General features: G+C 43.0%; 1 protein-coding gene across 1 annotated transcript; it reads left to right on the top strand.

The window, feature by feature from the left end:
* The first annotated feature begins 510 nt into the window (after window positions 1–510).
* On the top strand, window positions 511–9,824 carry GPR75 (G protein-coupled receptor 75). Its single transcript, XM_043468554.1, has 2 exons — window positions 511–781; window positions 5,484–9,824. Exon 2 carries the CDS (start codon window positions 5,578–5,580, stop codon window positions 7,198–7,200), a length of 1,623 nt encoding a protein of 540 aa, XP_043324489.1. The 5' UTR covers window positions 511–781; window positions 5,484–5,577; the 3' UTR covers window positions 7,201–9,824.
* Window positions 9,825–22,122: the final 12,298 nt, after the last annotated feature.

The following is a 22,122-nucleotide window of genomic DNA, read 5'->3' as shown; positions in this document are numbered from 1 at the left end:
AGATAACTTCCCTCTCAGTGAGCCCAGAGAAGGAAAGAAAAAATGACGTTAAAGTTGGTTTGATTTGAAGTCTGTTACAATGACGTGATTTACAAATTCTGGGTCTCCAGGTACCACCATGGAAGGCGACGCCAGTTTAATCTGGGAGCAAAGTACTACCTGCAGCGTAGAGAGGAGCTAGGCAGGCGCACTTGGAAGCACCAGGAATGGGGAGAGGTGGGCGGCGGCGGGCCGGCCAGAAGCCCAGGGAAGGCCCTGGACCCCGCTAAGACCGACGTGATGCCACCACCCGCCTTGTCCACGGTCTCCACTCTCTAAGGCCAAGGTCCCCATGGATCACGCTGTGTGCTATCGGCGCCCCCACCTTTGCCCTCCTCTCCACGCAGTCCGCCCCCCTCTTCCTCCATATGTCAGCTCTTGCCAGCCTCAGGGAGCCCCCACTTCCCGAGCGGCAAAACGGCGCGCCTGAGACCGCGCGGCGCGGGGGACGGAGGTCGCGGCGGCGGGAGCTGCCGGCCCGGGTACACCACGAGGCCCGCGAGGCGGCCGGGGCGCGGGGGCAGGTGGGGCACAGAGCCCGAGTGTCCAGCGGAGGGGGCGGCGCCCTCGGCGTCTCCGTGACTGCGCCTCCGCGCCGCGGCTCGCCGCGGCTCCCGGGATGCGCGGAGGCGGCGGCGATGGCCATGATGCCTCCGGCTCGGCATTCGCCGGGGCGGCGGGCGAAGCTGGGGTCCGGGCTGCGAGATGGAGGAGGAGGGGCGGCGCTGCGGCCACCAGGCAGGTGAGAGGCCGCGGGCCCCCGGAGGAGGACGACCCCGCGGGGACTGGGAGGGCCGCCTGGATGAGGGAGCCGGCAGCCGCGTGCGTCCGGGCCCGGCCGCCGCGCACCTGCGCTCCTGGCGAGGCCTGCGGAGAAACCATCTCGCTCCTGCCTTGTGCGTTCCCGGGCCCCGCGGGGCCGGTGGAACCCCTCCCTCAGCGCCCATTCCCTGCCTGAACCCTCCTCATCTCACCGACCCTTTCCAGAATCCTTTACATGCTTCCCTAGACCGGCCTAGGCCCTCCTCACCATAACCTTCTCCAGCCCCGCAGCCCCTACCCCCTCGAGTTCCCGATCGGGGTCGCCATGCCCTCCCTGCAGTCTCCTAGTCCAGCCCCATCCTCAGGAGGGTGCTCCCCAGCCTCCCCTCTCCCTCATCCACCGACCCCACCCGACCGCATCAGCCGCTCCGGGCTTCAAAAGTAGTTCAGTGGGGAGAAAAGAGCATGGCCTCTGAAATGCAGATAAGTCTGGCTTGAATCTTAGTGACCTTGGACAAGTCATCTGACTTCCCTGACGTTTTCCAGATATCTCAATACAAATCCAGTGGGAGTAATAACCGTAGTACAAAACCTTGTTCTCTTGTGAGGGTTAGACTCTGAAAATGCCTGCCCTGGAGGAATTGAAGGCATTATGGGGGTGGTGGGAGGGGGGGAAGAGTTGGAAGAAACCAGATCATGAGTTGACTTGTAGAAGCTCATGTAAAATGTTTGAATATGTACTAAAATATTAAGATAGCACACTAAATTATCAGAGGCTCTTCACACATATCATAAGGAGAAATCACTGATGTACATTTTCCCTTACTATTCCTCGCTTGCTAGTTACTTGAGGGTCTCTCCTCAGTTGTAATAAGATGCATATGATATGATTTCATTCCTTCTTATTATGTCTAATATGCCTTCTTCTTAAGACTGGCGTTCCAACTTAAAATTTTTTTGATTTTATTATTTTTATTGCATCTTCTTCCAGGCCCTATTTATGCTCCCAGAGATAAACAGTAGCTCCTATGCTTGCATTGAAAAGAATGTTGGTAACCTCTATTTAATATTTAGGAATAAGTAGCAGATGCATTCATTTACACCCCACCCCCAAATAACTGAGTTTTATAATTCTGCCAGCATAGCTTTGTCCTAAATTATTATCTCAGCCTCCTTTTTCTTAAAGTCTCAAAAGTTAGTACTAAGACCTCGGCTTACTTTCCCTTCACTTCCTTATTACTTCAAAAGTTTCTCTGCCAAAACCTTTACTTCTGATATGTCGTCTTCTTTTTCTCTCTTTTTCTCTTCCCTGTCTCTGATTCCTTCCTTTTTTCCTAATTATCCCAAATCAGAGTGATTTATAATTACCTTATACCAAGCCATAATTTTTCAACCTCGCCAAAAAGGTACATGCAAACATATATACAGATATATGTACATGGAACTTTGAGTTGGGAAAGAATTGCAATACCTACTTCATAGGATTATAATGAGAATGAAATAAAGTTTGATAACCTATGTAAAGCTTCTAGTAGAGGTCAGGCATATAATAACCACCCAATACATTATAGCTGCTGTAACTGTCTTCTGACCTGGGACTCCCTGCCTTGATTGTTTTGCTATTTTGTTTAGCTTGGTGTGCAGCCTTTAGAGAGTAACTGCTTAGGTTCAAATCCATGTTCTGCCCCTTAAGATAGGTGCTCTCTCTGCCTCAGTTTCCTCGTCTGTAAAATAGAGATAAGTTATACTGTCTGTCTTAGGGTTGGGACGATTTGATAAGTTAATAGCGTGGAGCACTGGGATCAGTGCCTGGCACATCACGAGCACTTAGTAAAGGGAACATACTAATGATGATACTGCCCCAGAATTCCTGACTCAGAATTCTTTTATCAATCTATTGAAAAAATTATAATTGGAGAGAAAGTAAAAGTTGCCCCTCAACGTCTCCAAAAAATTTTTTCCCTTCTGCCTCTTATCTTTGGCTAATGTTGATGCTTCATCATTCTACTTTCCCCTTTCCAAATGTTTCCCAGCCTGGACTCTTCATAACTTCCATCAACCACTTCTTTTTTTTTTTTTTTTTTAATTTTCATTTATTTATTTATTTTTGGCTGTGCTGGCTCTTTGTTGTTGCATGGGTTTTGTCTCTGGTTGCAGAGAGCAGGGGTTACTCTCTAGTTGTGGTGCATGGGCTTCTCATTATGATGGCTTCTCTTGTGGAGCATGGGCTCTAGAGCACACAGGCTTCAGTAGTTGCAGCACATGGCCTCAGTAGTTGTGGCTCCCAGGCTCTGGAACACAGGCTTAATAGCTGGGGCACACAGGCTTAGTTGTTCCGAGGCATGTGGGATCTTCTTGGACCAGGGATTGAACCCGTGTCTTCAGCATTGACAGGCAGAGTCTTTACCACTGAGCCACCGGGGAAGCCCACCCCGTTCTTTATTATTACTCACTTGATATTTCTCTTAGCGTCTGAATTCCAGACTTCATCCTTCTAATTTTCCCAAACCAAATTCATGCTTCCCTCTTCAGAGTCAGGGGGATTTTCTGTAAACAGGAGTATCACCTTTCTGCTTCTACAAATTGGATTTTCTCTTCTACTTCCTTTTTCATTGGTTAACACCAGTCTTCCCATTAACAAAAACTTAACAGTAAATGTTTTTTTTTTCTTTCACTACACAGGTATCATAAAGTGTTCAGAACACAGGCACACAGTCTTTAAGTGAAAACAATAAGCTGTCCATTATTATTATTTTTTAATTCTAATCATCAGGAAACTAAAGATCAGGACTAGTTCTTCTCTCCCGTTGAACTCTTACAAGGGAAGTACAGAAAAGTTGGTCCCACTTCCCAGTGGAGAAATACATGATATTTTCATGATCTGTACTTTTTGATCATTGAGAATATACAAGAGGTTATCTTCTTCCTTCATGAAGGACACCAGTTAGTTTTATGGATCTCCTCAGAACTGAAATGTGTCTGATACTGGCACACGTATATCTGTTACTGAATACTGGGAGACTTCTGTATTGGGTGGTTCCTAACTCCTGCTTGAAGCTCCCAATAATCCCTCACTGATCAGGCCCCTTCCTCTATACCCCATAATTCAGCAACTAAAGGATTTACCCCTGGCTTCACTGGAGGCCCTGGGACTCAGCTTGAGCTGGTGGTTAAATATTCTGAACATCACCCACAGACCTCCCCAGTACCACTGGTTATTCTTAAAATGCTGGATTAAAGCACATTCTTTTCGGTTGCCAAGAGCTTTGGATGTACCACTGGAAGCATCTTTGGGAATAGGGTGGACACCAGGCCAATGGGGCTTTGTGATTTTGAACAGCAAAAGACTGTGTGAAGGTATTTTAAATCTCATTGCAAGATGGGAAGAGAAAGTTAAAAGACCAAAAAGAAAAATAAGTTATTCTTTAAGAGTAGATGCTGTGTCGTGCTCATCTATGCACCCAGAGTACCTGGTGTAAAGCTGACAGAGAGTACGCACACGTAGATTAAAAAACTGGGTGAATGCATGCATCCTGCTTCATCATGAGGAGATTCCTGCTGGGATCATGATAACTCACATTTATATAGAGTTTACAGAGCAAACTGGTAAATCTCAAATAGAATTCTGACATCGTTCATTACTTCCATTTATATAGTCTTACACAAAGGTCTTTTCCAGAGGAGAATATGGAGTTGGCCAAGAAATCACAAGCAGGGGGAATATATAAATAATGGAAAATAAAGGGTTCTTCCTAGAGAAAGAAATCGGATTTGTTAGTGATATGTGGAAGTTATGTAAAAGGCCACAGTATACTTCAGCGGTACCCTCTTGCTTACGGGCTTCTCTGGTGGCTCTGACGGTAAAGAATCTGCCTGCAGTACAGGAGACCTGGGTTCAATCCCTGGGTTGGGAAGATCCCCTGGCGAAAGGAATGGCAACCCACTCCAGTATTCTTGCCTGGAGAATTCCATGAACAGAGGAGCCTGGAAGGCTATAGTCCATGGGTAAAGCACAGAGTCGGACATGACTGAGTGACTTTCACTTTTGCTTATGTCAGGCACATGCTGTTTCTTGCCTTAGTCCTTCTGCTGTGAAGACCTGCTCCCTTCTCCCAGCCTGTCTGTCCCCCACTCCATACCCCTCACCTTTCACCCACCTAGCCCCTCCTCATGAAGACCCCCTTAGCCTCTCTCAGCCTCCTCCCTGGCCTGGATCAATCCCCCCTTCTCTTCTCTCCACACTGCACTGCCATCAGCTGATTTGCCACATTTGGCTGTAATTACATAGATTGACCTGCCCCAACTAGACTGTGCTCTCTTTGGTGGAGAGGTTGTATTCTTGGTGTCCAATGTCTGGTATCAGAGTTCTGAAGGTAATGTCTGCACACTCACCCTTTAATCACAATCTCAAGGGGGCGAGGCCTCAGTATCTCTTTTCTTTTTTTTTAACCTGCTCTCCAGCTGATGCTTAACCCCTGTGTCCTTAAATCTAAACTTAGCTGGATGAATGTATTTCAAGGTGCCTGTGTCTTTTCTGTGTGGGGCTTTGGGAGGAGAAATGTTTTCTGGGCACTGGGTCAGAGCTGAAAAAGCCTGCTTTTTGCTTTTGTAAAAGATCACGAGATCACTCTGCTGTCTCCATTCATTCCTTTCTGTTTCTGGGGGTGCATTTTCATGCGCAGGCTTTTCTGCCTTGGGCCCCTTTTGTCAGTCGTCGCTCGTCTGTGAGTTGAGGCCCTGACTGCCTTCCCACGGAAGGAAGAGTCGTCTCTGAAGATGAACTCAACAGGCCACCTTCAGGATGTGCCCAACACCACCCTGCTCCACGTGCCTCACGCCCAGGGAGGAAACAGTACCGGTATCCGGGACGGTCTCCAGGAACCCGTCCACACGGCCACCTTGGTGATCTGTACCTTTCTGCTCGCAGTCATCTTCTGCCTGGGCTCTTACGGCAACTTCATTGTCTTCTTGTCCTTCTTCGACCCGGCCTTCAGGAAATTCAGAACCAACTTTGATTTCATGATCCTGAACCTGTCCTTCTGTGACCTCTTCATTTGTGGCGTGACGGCCCCCATGTTCACCTTCGTGTTGTTCTTCAGCTCAGCCAGTGGCATCCCGGACACTTTCTGCTTCACCTTCCACCTCACCAGCTCGGGCTTCATCATCATGTCCCTCAAGACAGTGGCGGTGATTGCCCTGCACCGGCTCCGCATGGTCCTGGGGAAGCAGCCCAGCCGCACGGCCTCCTTCCCCTGCACCTTGCTACTCACTCTGCTCCTCTGGACCACCAGTTTCACCCTCGCCACCTTGGCCACCCTGAAAACCAGCAAGTCACACTTCTGCCTTCCCATGTCCAGTCTGATCGCCGGAGAAGGGAAAGCCATCCTGTCTCTCTACGTGGTCGACTTCACCTTCTGTGTGGCGGTGGTCTCTGTGTCCTATGTCATGATCGCTCAGACACTGCGGAAGAATGCTCAAGTCAAGAAGTGCCCCGCTGTGATCACCGTGGACGCTTCCAGACCACAGCCTTTCATGGGGGCCCCCGTGAAGGGAGGCGGCGAGCCCATCCAGTGTCCCATGCCGGCTTTGTACAGGAACCAGAATTACAACAAACTGCAGCACGTTCAGACCCACGGATACACCAAGAGTCCCAACCAGCTGCCAACCCCTGCGGCCAGCCGGCTGCAGCTGGTGTCGGCTGTCAATCTGTCCACAGCCAAGGACTCCAAGGCGGTGGTCACCTGTGTGATCATCGTGCTCTCGGTCCTGCTCTGCTGTCTTCCGCTGGGGATTTCCTTGGTGCAGGTGGTTCTGTCCACCAATGGGAGCTTCATCCTTTACCAGTTTGAACTGTTTGGGTTTACGCTTATATTTCTCAAGTCAGGATTAAACCCTTTTATATATTCTCGGAACAGTGCAGGGCTGAGGAGGAAAGTGCTCTGGTGCCTCCAGTACATCGGCCTGGGTTTTTTCTGCTGCAAACACAAGACCCGACTTCGTGCCATGGGAAAAGGGAACCTCGAAGTCAACAGAAACAAATCCTCCCATCATGAAACGAACTCTGCCTACATGTTGTCTCCAAAGCCCCAGAAGAAATTTGTGGACCAGGCCTGTGGCCCAAGTCACTCAAAGGAAAGTGTGGTCAGTCCCAAGATGTCTGCTGGACATCAACACTATGGTCAGAGCAGCTCTACCCCCATCAACACTCGGATTGAGCCGTACTACAGTATCTACAACAGCAGTGCATCCCAGGAGGAGGGCGTCCCACATAACTTACAGCCGGTAAACTCCCTTGGGTTTGCCAATTCATATATTGCCATGCATTATCACACCACTAATGATTTAATGCAAGAATATGACAGCACATCAGCCAAGCAGATTCCAGTCCCCTCTGTTTAGAGTCGTGGAGACTAGCGAATCTTATATAAACTGTTTTGGTTTCTGATACTAATTGATTTTTTTAAAATTTTGGGAGACCAGAGGTACATCAAAACTTAAAGACCTAGACAGTTGACACTTAGAACTATCTTTTCTCTGAAGTATTAGCATCTCTTGGTTTGCTTTGCAGTTTCTTGACATTTTAAGAGTTGATGAAAAAGTTTATTATTTTACACCTGACCTACACCTCCAATCTTTTGTACTAAATTTTTTTTTTTTTTGTACTAAATTTTTAAATAGATGCCAGGGAATGGTTTTGCTACTGTATTAAAGTAGGGAAGGAACTGATTATGATCATTTGAGTCAGTGTTATGATTCTTTGAAGTGTGAGCTGGATTTTTTTAAAGACAATGAAAGTATCATCTTTATTGAGATATTATTTTTATTAACTGAATTATAAATTTTAATCCTTTGAAGTGTTCAAATGGGGTCAATATTTTTTTTTTTTTTTGGTAGCAGGCTTATTGGAATAAATAATACATTGTTAAATCAGAAATGTATTATTTATAGCTATATTTTCCAAAACTGCACAAGCATTAGTTACTTTCTTTTCATAAGACAGTCATCTAAGAATAGAGTGTTATGATTATTACCATTTCTAATTATAGATATTATTCTTTTGTGTCAGCTGAGTAGCTGTACAGTTCTTTCGAAAAGAAATCTGTTTTTTCTTGCTAAAAATGAATTATTCTATTTCAGAATGATCTTACCCAAGAAACTTAGTGAAGAGGACTGCATCTATAGTAGAGTGATGCTCTTCCTGGGAGAGTAGGCGCTAACTGTGGTCATCTCATCAGGGTGCTGTTATGTTATGTGGGAAGTGGGCTAGACTGTTGTATGTGTTAGACAATCTTTAATTATTGTCTAAGAAGGCGTAGGGATGAAATGGGGGTGTTTCAACTTATGCTTTCCTTATGTGTGAGAATGGTTTGTTCACAACCTGACAAAGAGTATCTAAATAACTACTTAGAAAAATTTTTTTGATCTTTGTTATATATTACCATGGTAGAAAAATTCTTAAGATGATCTGTTTTCAAACTAATTGTGTTACTTCTCTCCCATGAATCTTAAACTGGAAATGGGCAGTAAGGGGAAATAGATTAAGTATTTCTACACTTAAAACTAATTTTATTATATACTCAGTGATGCCTAGCATAACAACTGTAAACTTATTTTTTTATGTGAAAATGTTTTCATGATGTAGTTGACTTTTGAACTCAGTACAATTTTGGAACTATAGCTTCTAGATGAGATGAGCATCAAGATACAAAACCTATCTTTATAAATTGTTATATTCAAGAACTGTTATTACAGATTGGAAGGCACTTTGTCCCTTTGGATGAAAGGTGTTCAGGTTATAGCATCCTCTCCCATGCTGTTCCTAAAATCAGAGATTATGAGAGGCATGGAGAAGACAGCTAATACTCAACTAGAACTCTCCTCAGTCTTGTCTAATATTTCTGACCTTCCAGTATCAACCAGTCATTTCTATTTCCGAGGTTTAAGTATGAGATATGGATTTTATTTTGTTTTTAAATTCACTTTTAAGGACTCTCTCCTTCCCTCCCCTCTCTCCCTTCTATCCTTTATTTTTGCTATTAAATTTTATAACAGAAGAAAAAATATCCACTCCCACTTTTTCTTTTTTTTTGGTAATTGAATGCTATTTTTGGAAGTCACTATGACCTATTTCAATTGTGCTTTTATATTTTTAATACAACTCTGTTTTCATTTGTTAATATTACCATGAAATAGATTGGTATATAATCTCTTTTTAACAAAGAATTAAGAAATCTAATATCCTCTCCCAAGATCATTTGAAGAATTGTGGCAAATTAGGAATTAAACATTTATCTAAATTCAGAACCTGGTATTTATTTCAATAAGTCAAACAGCTTTTTAAGTAATAACATTAATCAAGAAGCTATTTCATACTTTTTAAGGTATGAATCTCTTTTTGTCCAGGCATTTCAAATGTGACTCAATAAAAGATATTTTTTAAAAATTTCTATTGTACTTGTAAAACTAAAAATTACAGGTTTCCTTTGTGACTTTTGAGTTTGAGACGATTTGACCCATGTTTGGCAGGTAAAAATCGCAGCATAAAGAAAATTAAGCATGTGCATATGAGGTTTCAGTCTCTTTATGCTCATCAAGAAATTATGGATTTAACTTGCATGAAGTACATACTGGACTAGATTCTTTATATCTCTGTATCTATGTCTATATGTAGGTATATGTAGATATAGATATAGAGGTAGGAATATATAACTTGTCTCTTCATAAGTTATATATGTCTAGCCATATCTATATCTACCTGGAGATAAAGATATAAATAGGCATATATAACTTCTCCATAAGGGCTAAAATGAAAACTTTTATAAAAGTAATGAGAATTCACTTATATGACTAATTAAGCAGGGCATATTAATTAGTTCACTTGATGCTTTACTGTGATGCAAAGTATGTGATTCAAACATTTTATAATTGTTCTGATGTTAACCATTAGGCCAGATTTGTATTACTGATGCTTTTAATGTTCTTTTAAACTGACATTTGGAAAATAAAAATTATGAAAATCCTGACATTTCTGAATATCAGACTGCAATACTTTTACGTTCCTGTCCAATCACTTAAAAACCATCAGAGAATAGCTGTGTTGAAACTCTGAGAAAGTTCTTTTCCTTAAAAGATGAAATAGCTTGTTTGACCACATTTTGTACTTGCTTTTATACTCAGAATAACTGGGAATAATTAGCTCCAAAGGTTAATTATTTACTAAACTAGGTTTATCAGCGAGTGGGAAAAGTTCTGACTAAACATTTTAAAAACTTCTTTGAAATGACATGAATCTGGTAAAAGATACGGAATTCTGGATATTTCAGTTTATCAATCAGGGTTTGATTTTAAGAATCAGGAAACATTAGTTTAAGCAGAGAAGGACTGAATATAGGAAGTCAGATGTCTCAATCGTTAGAAGGTCAAGGCTCTTTGACGATGGGTCTCCAGGAAAATTCCAAATAAATGCTACCAATAGCCTGCAGAACTGCTCCTTCTGCTAGGAAGGGAGGGATTCAGATTTCCTTGGACCTTGGACTTCAAGGACACTGGCTGCTACGCTGCCACTAACCTTTACAACCAATCCTGTTGACACCTCCAAAGCAAATGCTGAACATCAAAGCAGTGCTGCGGAAAAAAATTGGCACCGGACCTTTAGTTGGCAGAACCCAGCTTGCCTTTAAAACCCGAGGTTCCGTGAACCTGGGAAGTGTAGTTACGCTGAAAAGGGAAACTGATAGGAGGTTCAGGAAAGCTCATGAGTTCCAGTCCACTCCATCCTCAAGGGCCCCTCTCTCTGGTGCTCCACGTTTGCAGCCACTCCTTTAGCTGTACGTCCAAAGAACACCAGCAGCAACAGCACCACACAACTGCTCTCATTTAAACAAAAACATCCTTCTCTGCTCCACAGGAAAGATGCAAAGTCCAATCAACTACTCTCATTCTTGGTGATGTGCGATGACCTTTTCCAGTTCAGTCAAAAATCTCAACTTCATATTCTGTAACAGAAGGATGGGATTGTAAAGTTTACCACTGAATGGTCAGGCCACTCAAGAGGACTGCTTTCTTGCTGTTTGTACATCCTGTGCCTGCCTTACGAGCACCTACGTATATGGCTAACCTTCCTACAGGCTTGCCCCGGGCCCCAGCTGGCGACTGTTTGTATCAAGGAGGCGGTGAGTGGTGTGCCCTTCCACTAGATTCCCTGGTAACTAACGAGCCCACCTGATGTCAATTCCCCTGTCACTGGTCATCTCCCTGCACTCTGGCATAGACCCACCGCCGCCCGTGGTGGGGTGTCACTCCAGGACCTTGCTTCAGTCCCCATGATCCAGTAAACCATTTGATACCGACCAGGGTTCTTGGCCTTCCCTAGTCAACACAAATTGATAAGAGGCCTGTCACAGTAGTGGGGAGAGAAAACAAGTAATAGTTCCCTTGCTCTCTCCCAGAGGTGAGGAGAGCTGGTTCCTTATATGGGATGAGGGTAGGGGTGGTCCAGAGGTCAGGCCGTAGGGGTGGCTTAGGTGTTTTGCTCACCTCTTTGTTGGAGTTGAGTGCAGGAGGCATGCACATTACCTTGCTTTTTCTCCCGACACACCCTGGTTGTTTTGCTTTGTTTTTTTGCCAAGTCATGTCCAACTCTGTGACCCCACAGATTGTAGCCCACCAGGCTCCTCTGTCCATGGAGACTGAAACCCTGTTTTTACTCCCAGCTCTCCAGAAGCAGCAGTTGGGGTTTTTTTGGTCCTTTGGTATTTTTGTCCAGAATTTGCCTGAACTGTGCATGCACGCAGGTGCATTTAGTCCCTCACAGTTTCTCTGTGTTATGTTGTTCGAGGAGACGTTTGTCCAGGTGCAAACATTGCAGCAAAGCTCCCAGGTCCCAGCCTGTCGCACACTGAGTCTCTGCTGCTGACTCCAGGCTCTTCGGCCTTGAAGCTGGGCAAGCACAGGTCTTATAGGCCTGTAGGGTCCAGCTCCCAAGCCAACACATAGTATAGAAAGCAGCAGGAAAATGGGGTTAAGAACGGGAATTTGGTGGCAATGTATCGTAAGGAAGAAGACACGGGAGCTAATATCAGCCTGCCTTGCTTCTGTATCTATTCATTTTTGGCCGTGTTGGGTCTTAGGTGCTGAGTGTGGGCTCTTCATTGCAGTGCATGGGCTTCTCCCTGGTTGTGATGTGCAGGCTTAGTGGCTACACAGCATGTGGGATCTTAGTTCCCTGACCAGGGATTGAGCCCACATCTCCTAGATTGGAAGATAGCTTCTTAACCACTGGACCACCAGGGAAGTCCCAGGCCTTACTAGCTTTTGATCAGGAAGTCGTAGTTGGTATTTTGTAACTTCTTCCACCATTCCCTACTTCTTATCCCTTCCTCTGAGAAATAACTTTTATAAAATAGTGGAAGGAAGGAAATACTAAGAAAACAAAACTTAAGGAACGTAAAGCAGGATTACAGAAATAAGACAGCAAAAAAATGTAAATGTGTTATGTTGTTTATAAAAGACAAAAGTCCTTGAATTATAAATGATATGAGGGCAGTTCCCTGGCAGTCTGGTGGCTCAGATGATAAAGCATATGCCTACAATGTGGGAGACCCCGGTTCAAACCCTGGGTCGGGAAGATCTCCTGGAGAAGGAAATGGCAACCCACTCCAGTATTCTTGCCTGGAAAATCCCATGGAGGGAGGAGCCTGGTAGGCAACAGTCCATGGGGTTGCAAAGAGTCGGACATGACTGAGCGACTTCACTTTCACTTTCCCTGGCAGCCCAGTGGTTGGGACTCTGCACTTGCATTGCCGAGGGCCTGGGTTCAATCCTAGTTCGGGGAACTAGAATTCCCACAAGTCACACAGCACAGTCGTAAGAAAAAAAAGATGTGCAAAATTTGTTACTTGGAATAGATAAATATAAGATAAACTGATGTAAAAATTAAAAGATAGGAAAAGTAGATCATGCTTTGGTGAACAAAAAGAAGGACGTTACAACATTAATAGCAGAGAAGAACTAAAAACAAACCCATAATAAAGAAGAGAATTAATATTGATAAAGAGAACACCCAAATAGTAAAGTATTAACAGTATTCATTCATTCAGTGGATATTTAATGAATACTCTGTGCCAGGAACTTGAGATACACTGGTAAAGTTTCTATTCTCCAGACAGTTACATTATGCTAAGGGAGATAAACAGATTCAGTTCATTTCAGTCGCTCAGTTGTGTCCGACCCTTTGCAACCCCATGAATCGCAGCACGCCAGGCCTCCCTGTCCATCACCAACTCCCAGAGTTTACCCAAACTCATGTCCATTGAGGCGGTGATGCCATCCTGCCCTCTCATCCTCTGTCATTCCCTTCTCCTGTCCTCAATCTTTCCCAGCATCAGGGTGTTTTCAAATGAGTCAGCTCTTCGCATCAGGTGGCCAAGTATTGGAGTTTCAGCTTCAGCATCAGTTCTTCCAATGAACACTCAGGACTGCTCTCCTTTAGGATGGACTGGTTGGATCTCCTTGCAGTCCAAGGGACTCTCAAGAGTCTTCTCCAACACCACAGTTCAAAAGCATCAATTCTTTGGTGCTCAGCTTTCTTTACAGTGCAACTCTCACACCCATACATGACTACTGGAAAAACCATAGCCTTGACGAGACGGACCTTTGCTGATTAAGTGATATCTCTGCTTTTTAATATGCTGTCTAGGTTGGTCATAACTTTCCTTCCAAGGAGTAAGCGTTTTTTAATTTCATGGCTGCAGTCACCATCTGCAGTGATTTTGGAGCCCCCCAAAATAAAGTCAGCCACTGTTTCCACTGTTTCCCCATCTATTGGCCATGGAGTGATGGGACCAGATGCCATGATCTTAGTTTTCTGAATGTTGAGCTTTAAGCCAACTTTTTCACTCTCCTCTTTCACTTTCATCAAGAGGCTCTTTAGTTCTTCTTCACTTTCTGCCAGAAGGGTGGTGTCATCTGCATATCTTAGGTTATTGATATTTCTCCCAGCAATCTTGATTTCAGCTTGTGCTTCATCCAGCCCGGCATTTCTCATGATGTACTCTGCATAGATGTTAAATAAGTGGGGTGACAATATACAGCCTTGATGTACTCCTTTTCCTATTTGGAACCAGTCTGTTGTTCCATGTCCAGTTCTAACTGTTGCTTCCTGACCTTCATACAGGTTTCTCAAGACGTGGGTCAGGTGGTCTGGTATTCCCATCTCTTTCAGAATTTTCCACAGTTTATTGTGATCCACACAGTCAAAGGCTTTGGCAGAGTCAATAAAGCATAAACAGGTTAACCAATAAGTATGTAATTTTTATACAGTGCTATGTTCTATGAAGAAAAACAATAGTTAAGACAGAGAAAGTGTCAGGGATATTATTTTTATGCAGGGAAGTTAGAAACTATTTGGGACAATAATAGAATTGACTACAGTATTATTTTCATTATCATTTAGTTCATTATTATATTGATTTTAAGCTACACTAAATTGATTTTAAGATGCATCTTCAATTTAATAACAGCTTTTGGAGAATAAAGAAACATTATTCAATTACAAGATAGATCTGAATTCCCATTATTATATTTCTTTGGGTTCACAGATTATTTAGAGGTGATTCTCTTGGTTTCCAAATGTTATATTTCAATTACTGATTTTTAACTTGATGACACCATGGCAAGTGAGATCTATACAATTCCAGCTCTTGAAAATTATTTGAAATTTGCTTTATGTTCCCATATACGGGCAGTTTGTTTAAATGATCTGAGTATACTTGTATGTGTATTTTTAAATTGTTGAATAAAACGTTTTCTAGAGGTTCATTAGTGCAGGTCTATTGGTTCTGTAATTCATGTTCATACTGATTTTGTTTGCTTGATCCGGAGAGAGATGGCAACAAAAGTGCTTCTACACAGAAAATAGACTACTAGTATGTGGTTGGTGTGCATGGGGACCCTGCAGAGTAGTTTACAGAGAGGAGAGAGAACTGGTTACTTGCTGGGTTGTTAAAGTGGAGGTCAGTTAGGGGAGTTGCTATGGGAGTGTTATTTTAACAATTCAGAAAATAAGATTGTAGGTATTACTCAAAATTCACTTCTGAACCTTATTACTATATAAACTTGCATTTGTACAAAGTTATAATCAGAATGTATATCTTATCTTCTATTTTTTCCTGTTGAAGTGATCACATTATCAAATTTTTGACGAGCAGATTCATTGTATGAATACTGTTGAAATTACTCCCAAACCTATATCTGTTCAAGGAAAGTAAGATGAAGGAAAATTGCCTTCAGGTAACCTAGCAAATAAGAGAGAGAGTTGGGAATTGAGTACTTCCTTATAGACTGCCCTTACAGAACTTTTTAAGGCATCAAAACTGTGTTGGCAACAAGGAGTGTATGTCTTGGTGGTAGGTTTAAACTTAGAAACTCCAGGTGGGGCTAATGGTAAAGAATCCACCTGTCAATATAGGAGATTTAAGAGACATGGGTTCGATCCTTGAGCTGGGAAAATCCCCTGGAGGAGGAAATGGCACCCCACTCCTGTATTCTTGCCAGTAGAATCTCATGGACAGAGGAACCTGTTGGGCTGTAGACCATGGGGTCGCAAAGAGCTGGACATGACCAGAGTCTGAGCATGAGCACTTCTTGATCTAAGAATTATTCTAGACAAAAGAATTTGTCTCCTGTTTTAGTAACATTGTTAACCTCATCTGATTCACCACCCACTGTCCACCTTCTCACGACAGGTGAAGCCCTGCTTCTTAAGTGATAAAAAATGCTCCACTGTCCCACCAATATGCATTCTACAAGTTCTGATTGTGAAAATGCACAAGAGCAGGTAATAACAATAGCCATTGGGCTTACATGAGAGTATATTACTGTGTTAGTCCTCTGTCGTGTCCAACTCTTTGTGACCCCATGGACTATAGCCTGCCAGGCTCCTCTATCCATGGGATTCTCCAGGCAAGAATACTGGAGTACACAGCCATTTCCTTCTCCAAGGGATCTTCCCAACCCAGGAGATTCACCAATTTCAGAGGTTACAATGTGATAAAATGCTTACCTTAGAACTGGTAATATAGAACATTCAGTATAAGCTAAGGGAAAACACAGAATTATGGTCTTGTTAAATAATTTTAAGGATCTTTCTTTGACACTAAGATTTTGAATAGTTCCTTAGGCAGCCACTCTTTACATCCAAAATCAATGCCTTCATAAGATTCCAGATAGGAATTCTTTTCTAAAGTGAGCATGGGCAGTAATGAAAGGGCAGTGGTCTTTCAAATAAACAGCAGAATGAGGTCATAAATAGCCTTCTCAAACAGCTCAGTTGTAGGGGCCTGAAAATGAGTATCTACTAACTGGTTCCCTTTGTCCTGCTCCAGATACTTGCACCCCAGTTTGAAGATCTCTCCCCTAGGCCACCAGTAGCACTTCAGGGTGGCAGCAGGTTTAGATTCCCACCAGATTTGACTTTGGACTGTGGCTCATTCTTGAGTAATTCTGCATAACTCAGCCAAGCCAAGTTGTGGAGTCTCCCTTTTCAAAGTCATCTTTTTCATTCTGTTTATCGGCAATAATACATGGAGACTACAGTGGGACGTTTTGATTCTCAGAGGTAGGTTTTTTCTCCCTTATTCACTTAGAGCAGTTGTTTTTCTTCTCCATTAACGAAAGAGGTCTGTGGTCTCATAAGAGAGATTTGTTCTCACTGCCTTCCTACTGGAGTTGAAGAAGAAAGGCCAAGAGTCAGTGAAGACTGTTTACAATAGCTAGGACATGGAAGCAACCTAGATGTCCAGCAACAGATGAAAAGAAGATTTGGTACATAGATTCAATGGAATATTACTCAGCCATAAAAAGAATGAGTTTGAGTCAGTCCTAGTGAGGTGGATGAATCTAGAGCCTATTATACAGAGTGAAGTCAGTCAGAAAGAGAAAAACAAATATCATCTATTAACATGTACATATGGAATCTAGAAAAATGGAATTGATGAACCTATTTGCAGGGAAGGAATGGAGACTCCGATATAGAGAATGGACTTGTGGACACAGTGGGGGAAAGAAAGAGTGAGATGAATGGAGAAAGTAGCATTGACATATATATAGACTATCATGTATAAAAGTGATAGCTGGTGAGAAGTTGCTATATAACACAGGGAGCGCAGCCTGGTGCTCTGTGATGACCTAGAGGGGTAGGTTGGGGGGAGGGGAGGGAGTCTCAAGAGGGAGGTGATATGTGTATAATTATGACTTATTTGCATTGTTGTATGGCAGAAACCAACACAACATTGTAAGGCAATTTCCCTCCATTAAAAAAAAAAACCAGTGAAGACATCAGGTCTGTGGAATGATGAGAAGAAAGGCAGGTGGGTGGTTAGGTAAAATGCTCACCTCCTCCAGGGATCCAGGCTCTAGAGAGGGCAGGCCTAGAATGAGTTTACAACCACGGGCAAAGCAGCCAAACTCCACCACGGGGAGGACTCCGCCTTGACAGGTGACTGGGGAATGTGCTTCAGCGTGGACCAGTCAGTAGCATTGGCCCAAGGGTGAAGTCTTATTGAAGTGAGGGCTTGAAGCCAGATACGGTAATTTTTGAGGGGATGGAGAAGGGACAGGAGATGCAGAAAGATAGGAAACTAGGCCCCTATTTCCTCACCAACCCCTAAATATGGATTTGTTGGTTGAGAAGCAGGTGGTGTCAGTGATTGTGATATTCAGTGCTTCAATACCACTTAAATGCTAATAACAATCATTTTATGTCTCTAATTCTACCCTCTCTCTGAGCTCCATGCTGGTCTATCGAGCTGCCTATTCAACAACTCCACTTGGATGTGTAATAGATGCCTCAAATTTTATTTTATTAAATTAGATTTTTTTTCTTTTTCTTTTTTACCATGCTGGCTCCTTGTTGCAGTGTGGGGGCTCAAGCTGTAGTGGTGCATAGGCTTAGTTGACCCACAGCATGTGGGATCTTAATTCCCCAATCAGGGGTCGAATACATGTCCCCTGCACTGGCAGGAAGATTCTTAACCACTGGACCATAAGGGAAGTCTCAAGTCTCAAATTTTAATGTGTACAAAGCTGAATTCGTGCTTAGAACCCACTCCCCACCAAACTTGTGCCTTCTGCTGTTTTATCAGCTCAGTAAACAGCACAGAAATGACTGGTTCATAGCTTCGTCGGAGCCCTTGACTCTTCTTTTTCTTGCGTGCCATGTCTAATGGATAGAGCAATGCCGAATTATCGTGAAAATATACTCTGAATCCAACTATTTCTCACCTCTTTCCTCCCCATAATGCAGCCGTGGCAAGGGCTTCAGGTGATATGCTGGGGCCACACAGGCTTTCTGGCTCTTTCTCACATGCCTCTACTTTGTTTCCATGTCAGGCAATTAATTTCCCCAAGAATACTTCAGTCTGGAATGGTCTTCCCCAAGGGCCTTTCCTCCTCTCCACATTCAACGCAGCTCACCACCCCGTCACTATATATCCCTCTGCTATATTTTATTTTCTCCATGATTCTTATTCCCCAACATTATGTTACTGTATTAGTCTGCTCGGACTTCCATAATCAAACCACAGACATAAGTGGCTTAAATAACAGAAATTAGTTTTCTCAAAATTTGGGAGGCTAGAATTCCAAGGTCAAGATGCCATCAGGATTGGTTTCTTGTGACATCTCTTTTCCTGGCTTGTGGAAGGTTGCCTTCTCAGCATGTCCTCACATGGTCTGTTCTCTGGGCGTGCATGGAGGGAGAGGTTGAGGGGGTCTCTGGTGTCTCTTCCTCTTTTTATAAGGACATTAATCCTATCAGATTAGGGCCCCCCCTTGTGACCTAATGTAACAAACTTCCTCCTTAAAGGTCTTATCTCCAGATACAGTCACAATGTGGGTTAAGAGCTTCAAACAAGAATTTGGGGGTGGGGGAGGGCACCCATCAGTTCATAATAGTTACACTTGATTGTTTACTGACTGTCTCCCCATCAGAAAAAACTCTAATAAGGCAAAGACTTTGTCTCTTTTGATCAGCACCGTATCCCTAATACCTATTAGTTCTTGGCCCTCATGGGCTTCCAGTGATGACTGTTGACTAAATGGATCATATAATACATGATTGAATGGATATAGCCTGTAAGTGATGTCAACCCAAGTCTCTTACTGGCTTACAATTTCCCCATGTTTGTTACTTTTGTATCTCTCTCTGTATTCCTAGGATGATTATCAGCAGGACACTAATGAAAGGGGACATAGGACTTGATTTAGAAGGACTACAAGGCACATTGTTTCTCTGTTTACTCGGTTAGGAGACCAACTCTAAAGGCATCTCTTCTCAAGGGACCACCGTGGCTGCCCTGGGGATGCCAGACAACCTGCATTCACTCTTACTTGAATTTCTTGGCTCATAATGCAGCCTGAGGACTCTGAGGATGAAAGCAAACTTTTCAGCAACCACAAAGGAGTTAAGGAGAAAAGGAGGAACTGGCTCTTGGAGGGACGAGAGAGGATACAAATGACTTTAAAGTAGATGACAATTTGAATAAAGGTGCAGATTCAGAGAGATTTTACTAAGAGATAGTTAATAGGTAATCTATTTAGGTCCAATGCCTTTGAGATTAGTTTTACCAAAGTAAAAATATCACTTTATTGTTTATGGACAAAACAGTGAATTTTCCTTCCTTTACTCCAATAAAGAATTAATTCTAATTAAAAAAAAAAAACTGAATACACTTATCTGGTGCCAAGATAAGTGCAGTTTGTTTCTCTGAGTTCCATTTCTGTGACACTTTGCCCTTTTGACACTTTCTAGAACCTTCAGCTGCTTGTAGCATGCTGATGAGTGGAGATCTTTCAAATGGGAACCTTGATTCTCATGCAAAGTCTGATGTTTTGCAAAATGTACCTTGTTCAGATGCCAGAAAGGCCTTAAAAAGTAGAGCAGTTCACAAAGAGGGCTTTATGCAGGTCTCCTGGGGCCGTGGAACTAGGATAGGTTTTGTAAACTGTGTAAATGCTTCAGATTCAATATATTTCATACCTGACATTAACAAGAATTCACAAAAGCTTCTTGCTCATTTGATTGGGTTTAGCAACAGTGTATGTCAAAGAAATGTAAGAACTGATTTTATTAGTATTACTCTGAGGAAAGGTATGACTGGGAATTGTATTCTTCACAAAGAACTATAATGTTAGACATTTTCTTTGAGGAGTTCAAACTGCCTCGGGACTAGCATGTTTTTAGTTCATGGGGTAGAGATTGAAAGTTTAACTTTTTTGGGAATTCCCTGGTGGTCCAGTGGTTAGCTTAGGACTTGGCGTTATCACTGCTGGTTCAATCCCTGGTCAGGGAACTAAGATCCCACAAGCTGGGTGGCAAGGCCAAGAAAAGAGAAAAAATAATTTTCTTAACTTTGAGGTCAGGGGCTTTACTCAGCCACTGCACACAAGTGGGGGAAATGAAAACCTGTAAGGAGACACATTGTACCCCTGTTACGTAGGAGAAGCCACAAATGGAACCATAGGAAAGCAGTGTAAGGCATCAACAAATTAAATAATGTGTGAGTGTGGAGGACACTTGAGTGAAAAGGAATACAGGCAGAAAAACTGGATAATTCTACTCCTTTCTTTCTCAACCATTGCAAAATTACGGGAAATATTTTATCCTCCAAGCACCAAACACTGAAAAATAAGGACTGTTAGGAGGCCCATGGGAATTGGAGTAGTTGAGTTAGATTTTATAAGGTGTGGGTAAGAGAGAATGAAGGCTTCCCTGTGGCTCAGGGGTGAAGAATTTGCCTGCCAATGCAGGAGACTCGGCACAGGTTCAATCCCTGGGTCAGGAAGATCCCTTAAAGAAGGGAATGGCAACCCACTCCAGTATTCTTGCCTGGAAAATCCCATGAACAGAGAAACCTGGTGAGGTACAGTCCATAAGGTCACAAAGTCAGACACGACTGAGCAACTAACACACACACACACCCACTGCTTACACACTTAAGTAACAAAAAGAGTTGGACACAACTTAGTGACTAGAAAACAACAAAGAGGATGAAGTGTCAATCATTTATTCAGCAAATAATTGTAGCATGTCAGTTTTATGCAAGGTCTGTGGGGAAACAGACATATTCTTTACGCTGATAAATACAAGATAAAGGAATTTTTATCATTTAAATCATAAATACAATCTGGATCTAGAGGATCTAGTTGCACTTGCATTGTTTACTATCACAAGAGGATTATCAAAGAAGGTAAGACTTGATGGCATTTAACCAAGCCATAATTTCCAAACTAACACTTTAATCTTGTTAATGAAATTTCATTCGCCAGATTTGTGGGTTGCATTAGCTTAAGAAAGGTTAGTGGCGGAAAAAAAAAAGGGTGTCACGTATTACCAGGACAAAATCAGTCATTTCTTGCTTTTTGCAGGACATTTTGCTGAGTTCCTCTCAGGTGGAAGATGATAATCGAGAATGGTTAACTGGCCAGATGCTCCGTGACTAGAAGGCGCTATGCATATTATGTACAAACACGGACTCTGGAATCTAAACTGATTCAAATGCTGGCTCAGCCAACTGTAGTTTAGTTCAATTCTTGTAGCCTCATTTTCCTAACCTGTGAGTTAAAGATAGTAATCCTAACTCACAGGGTTGTGAACATAGCATATCTATAGGTTTAGCCTAGTGCCTACCATTTAATAAATGTTCAAGAAGTGACAGTTACTTTTATTATTATAAAAGCAGAGTCTGCGTTTCTACCGCAAGGGCCTGGGTTCAACGCCTGGGTCAGGGAACTAGGACCCGCATGACACAGTGAGGCCAGGGGCAAAAAAAAAGCAGAGTCTGGGATACCCTGTTATCTGAAATTCAAATAACGACCAAGATTGTTCACAGCTGGCTCCTTTGGGGAGTGAAACACTTTCTTGGAGGTGGTTAATGAAAGTTTTTCCAACCAATGATTCATTAAGATGGTTTAAGAATATTAATAACTGTAAGTATGAAAAACTAATCCAGGAAAAAAAATGACTTTCAATTTCCTTGACCAATTATTATTTTCTAATCTATGGGATAATATGTGGAGCTCTGATATAATTTTTAAGTGTATCACAATCTTTTAAAAATTGTTTACCATCTAGCTTTGGCTGTGCTGGGTGGGTCTTCGTTGCCGCGTGTACGCTTTCTCTATTGTAGTGTGTGGGCTTCTTAGCGCAGGGGCTTCCCTTGTGGAGCACGGGCACTCAGCAGTTTCAGTGCACGGACTTAGTTGCCCTGCGGCACATGCGATCTTCCTGAACCACGTATTGAACTCAGGTCCCCCACGCTGGCA

The sequence above is a fragment of the Cervus canadensis genome, chromosome 5 (assembly GCF_019320065.1).
Source record: "Cervus canadensis isolate Bull #8, Minnesota chromosome 5, ASM1932006v1, whole genome shotgun sequence".
NCBI classification, from domain to species: domain Eukaryota; kingdom Metazoa; phylum Chordata; class Mammalia; order Artiodactyla; family Cervidae; genus Cervus; species Cervus canadensis.
This window is presented reverse-complemented; position numbering and strand designations above follow the sequence as displayed.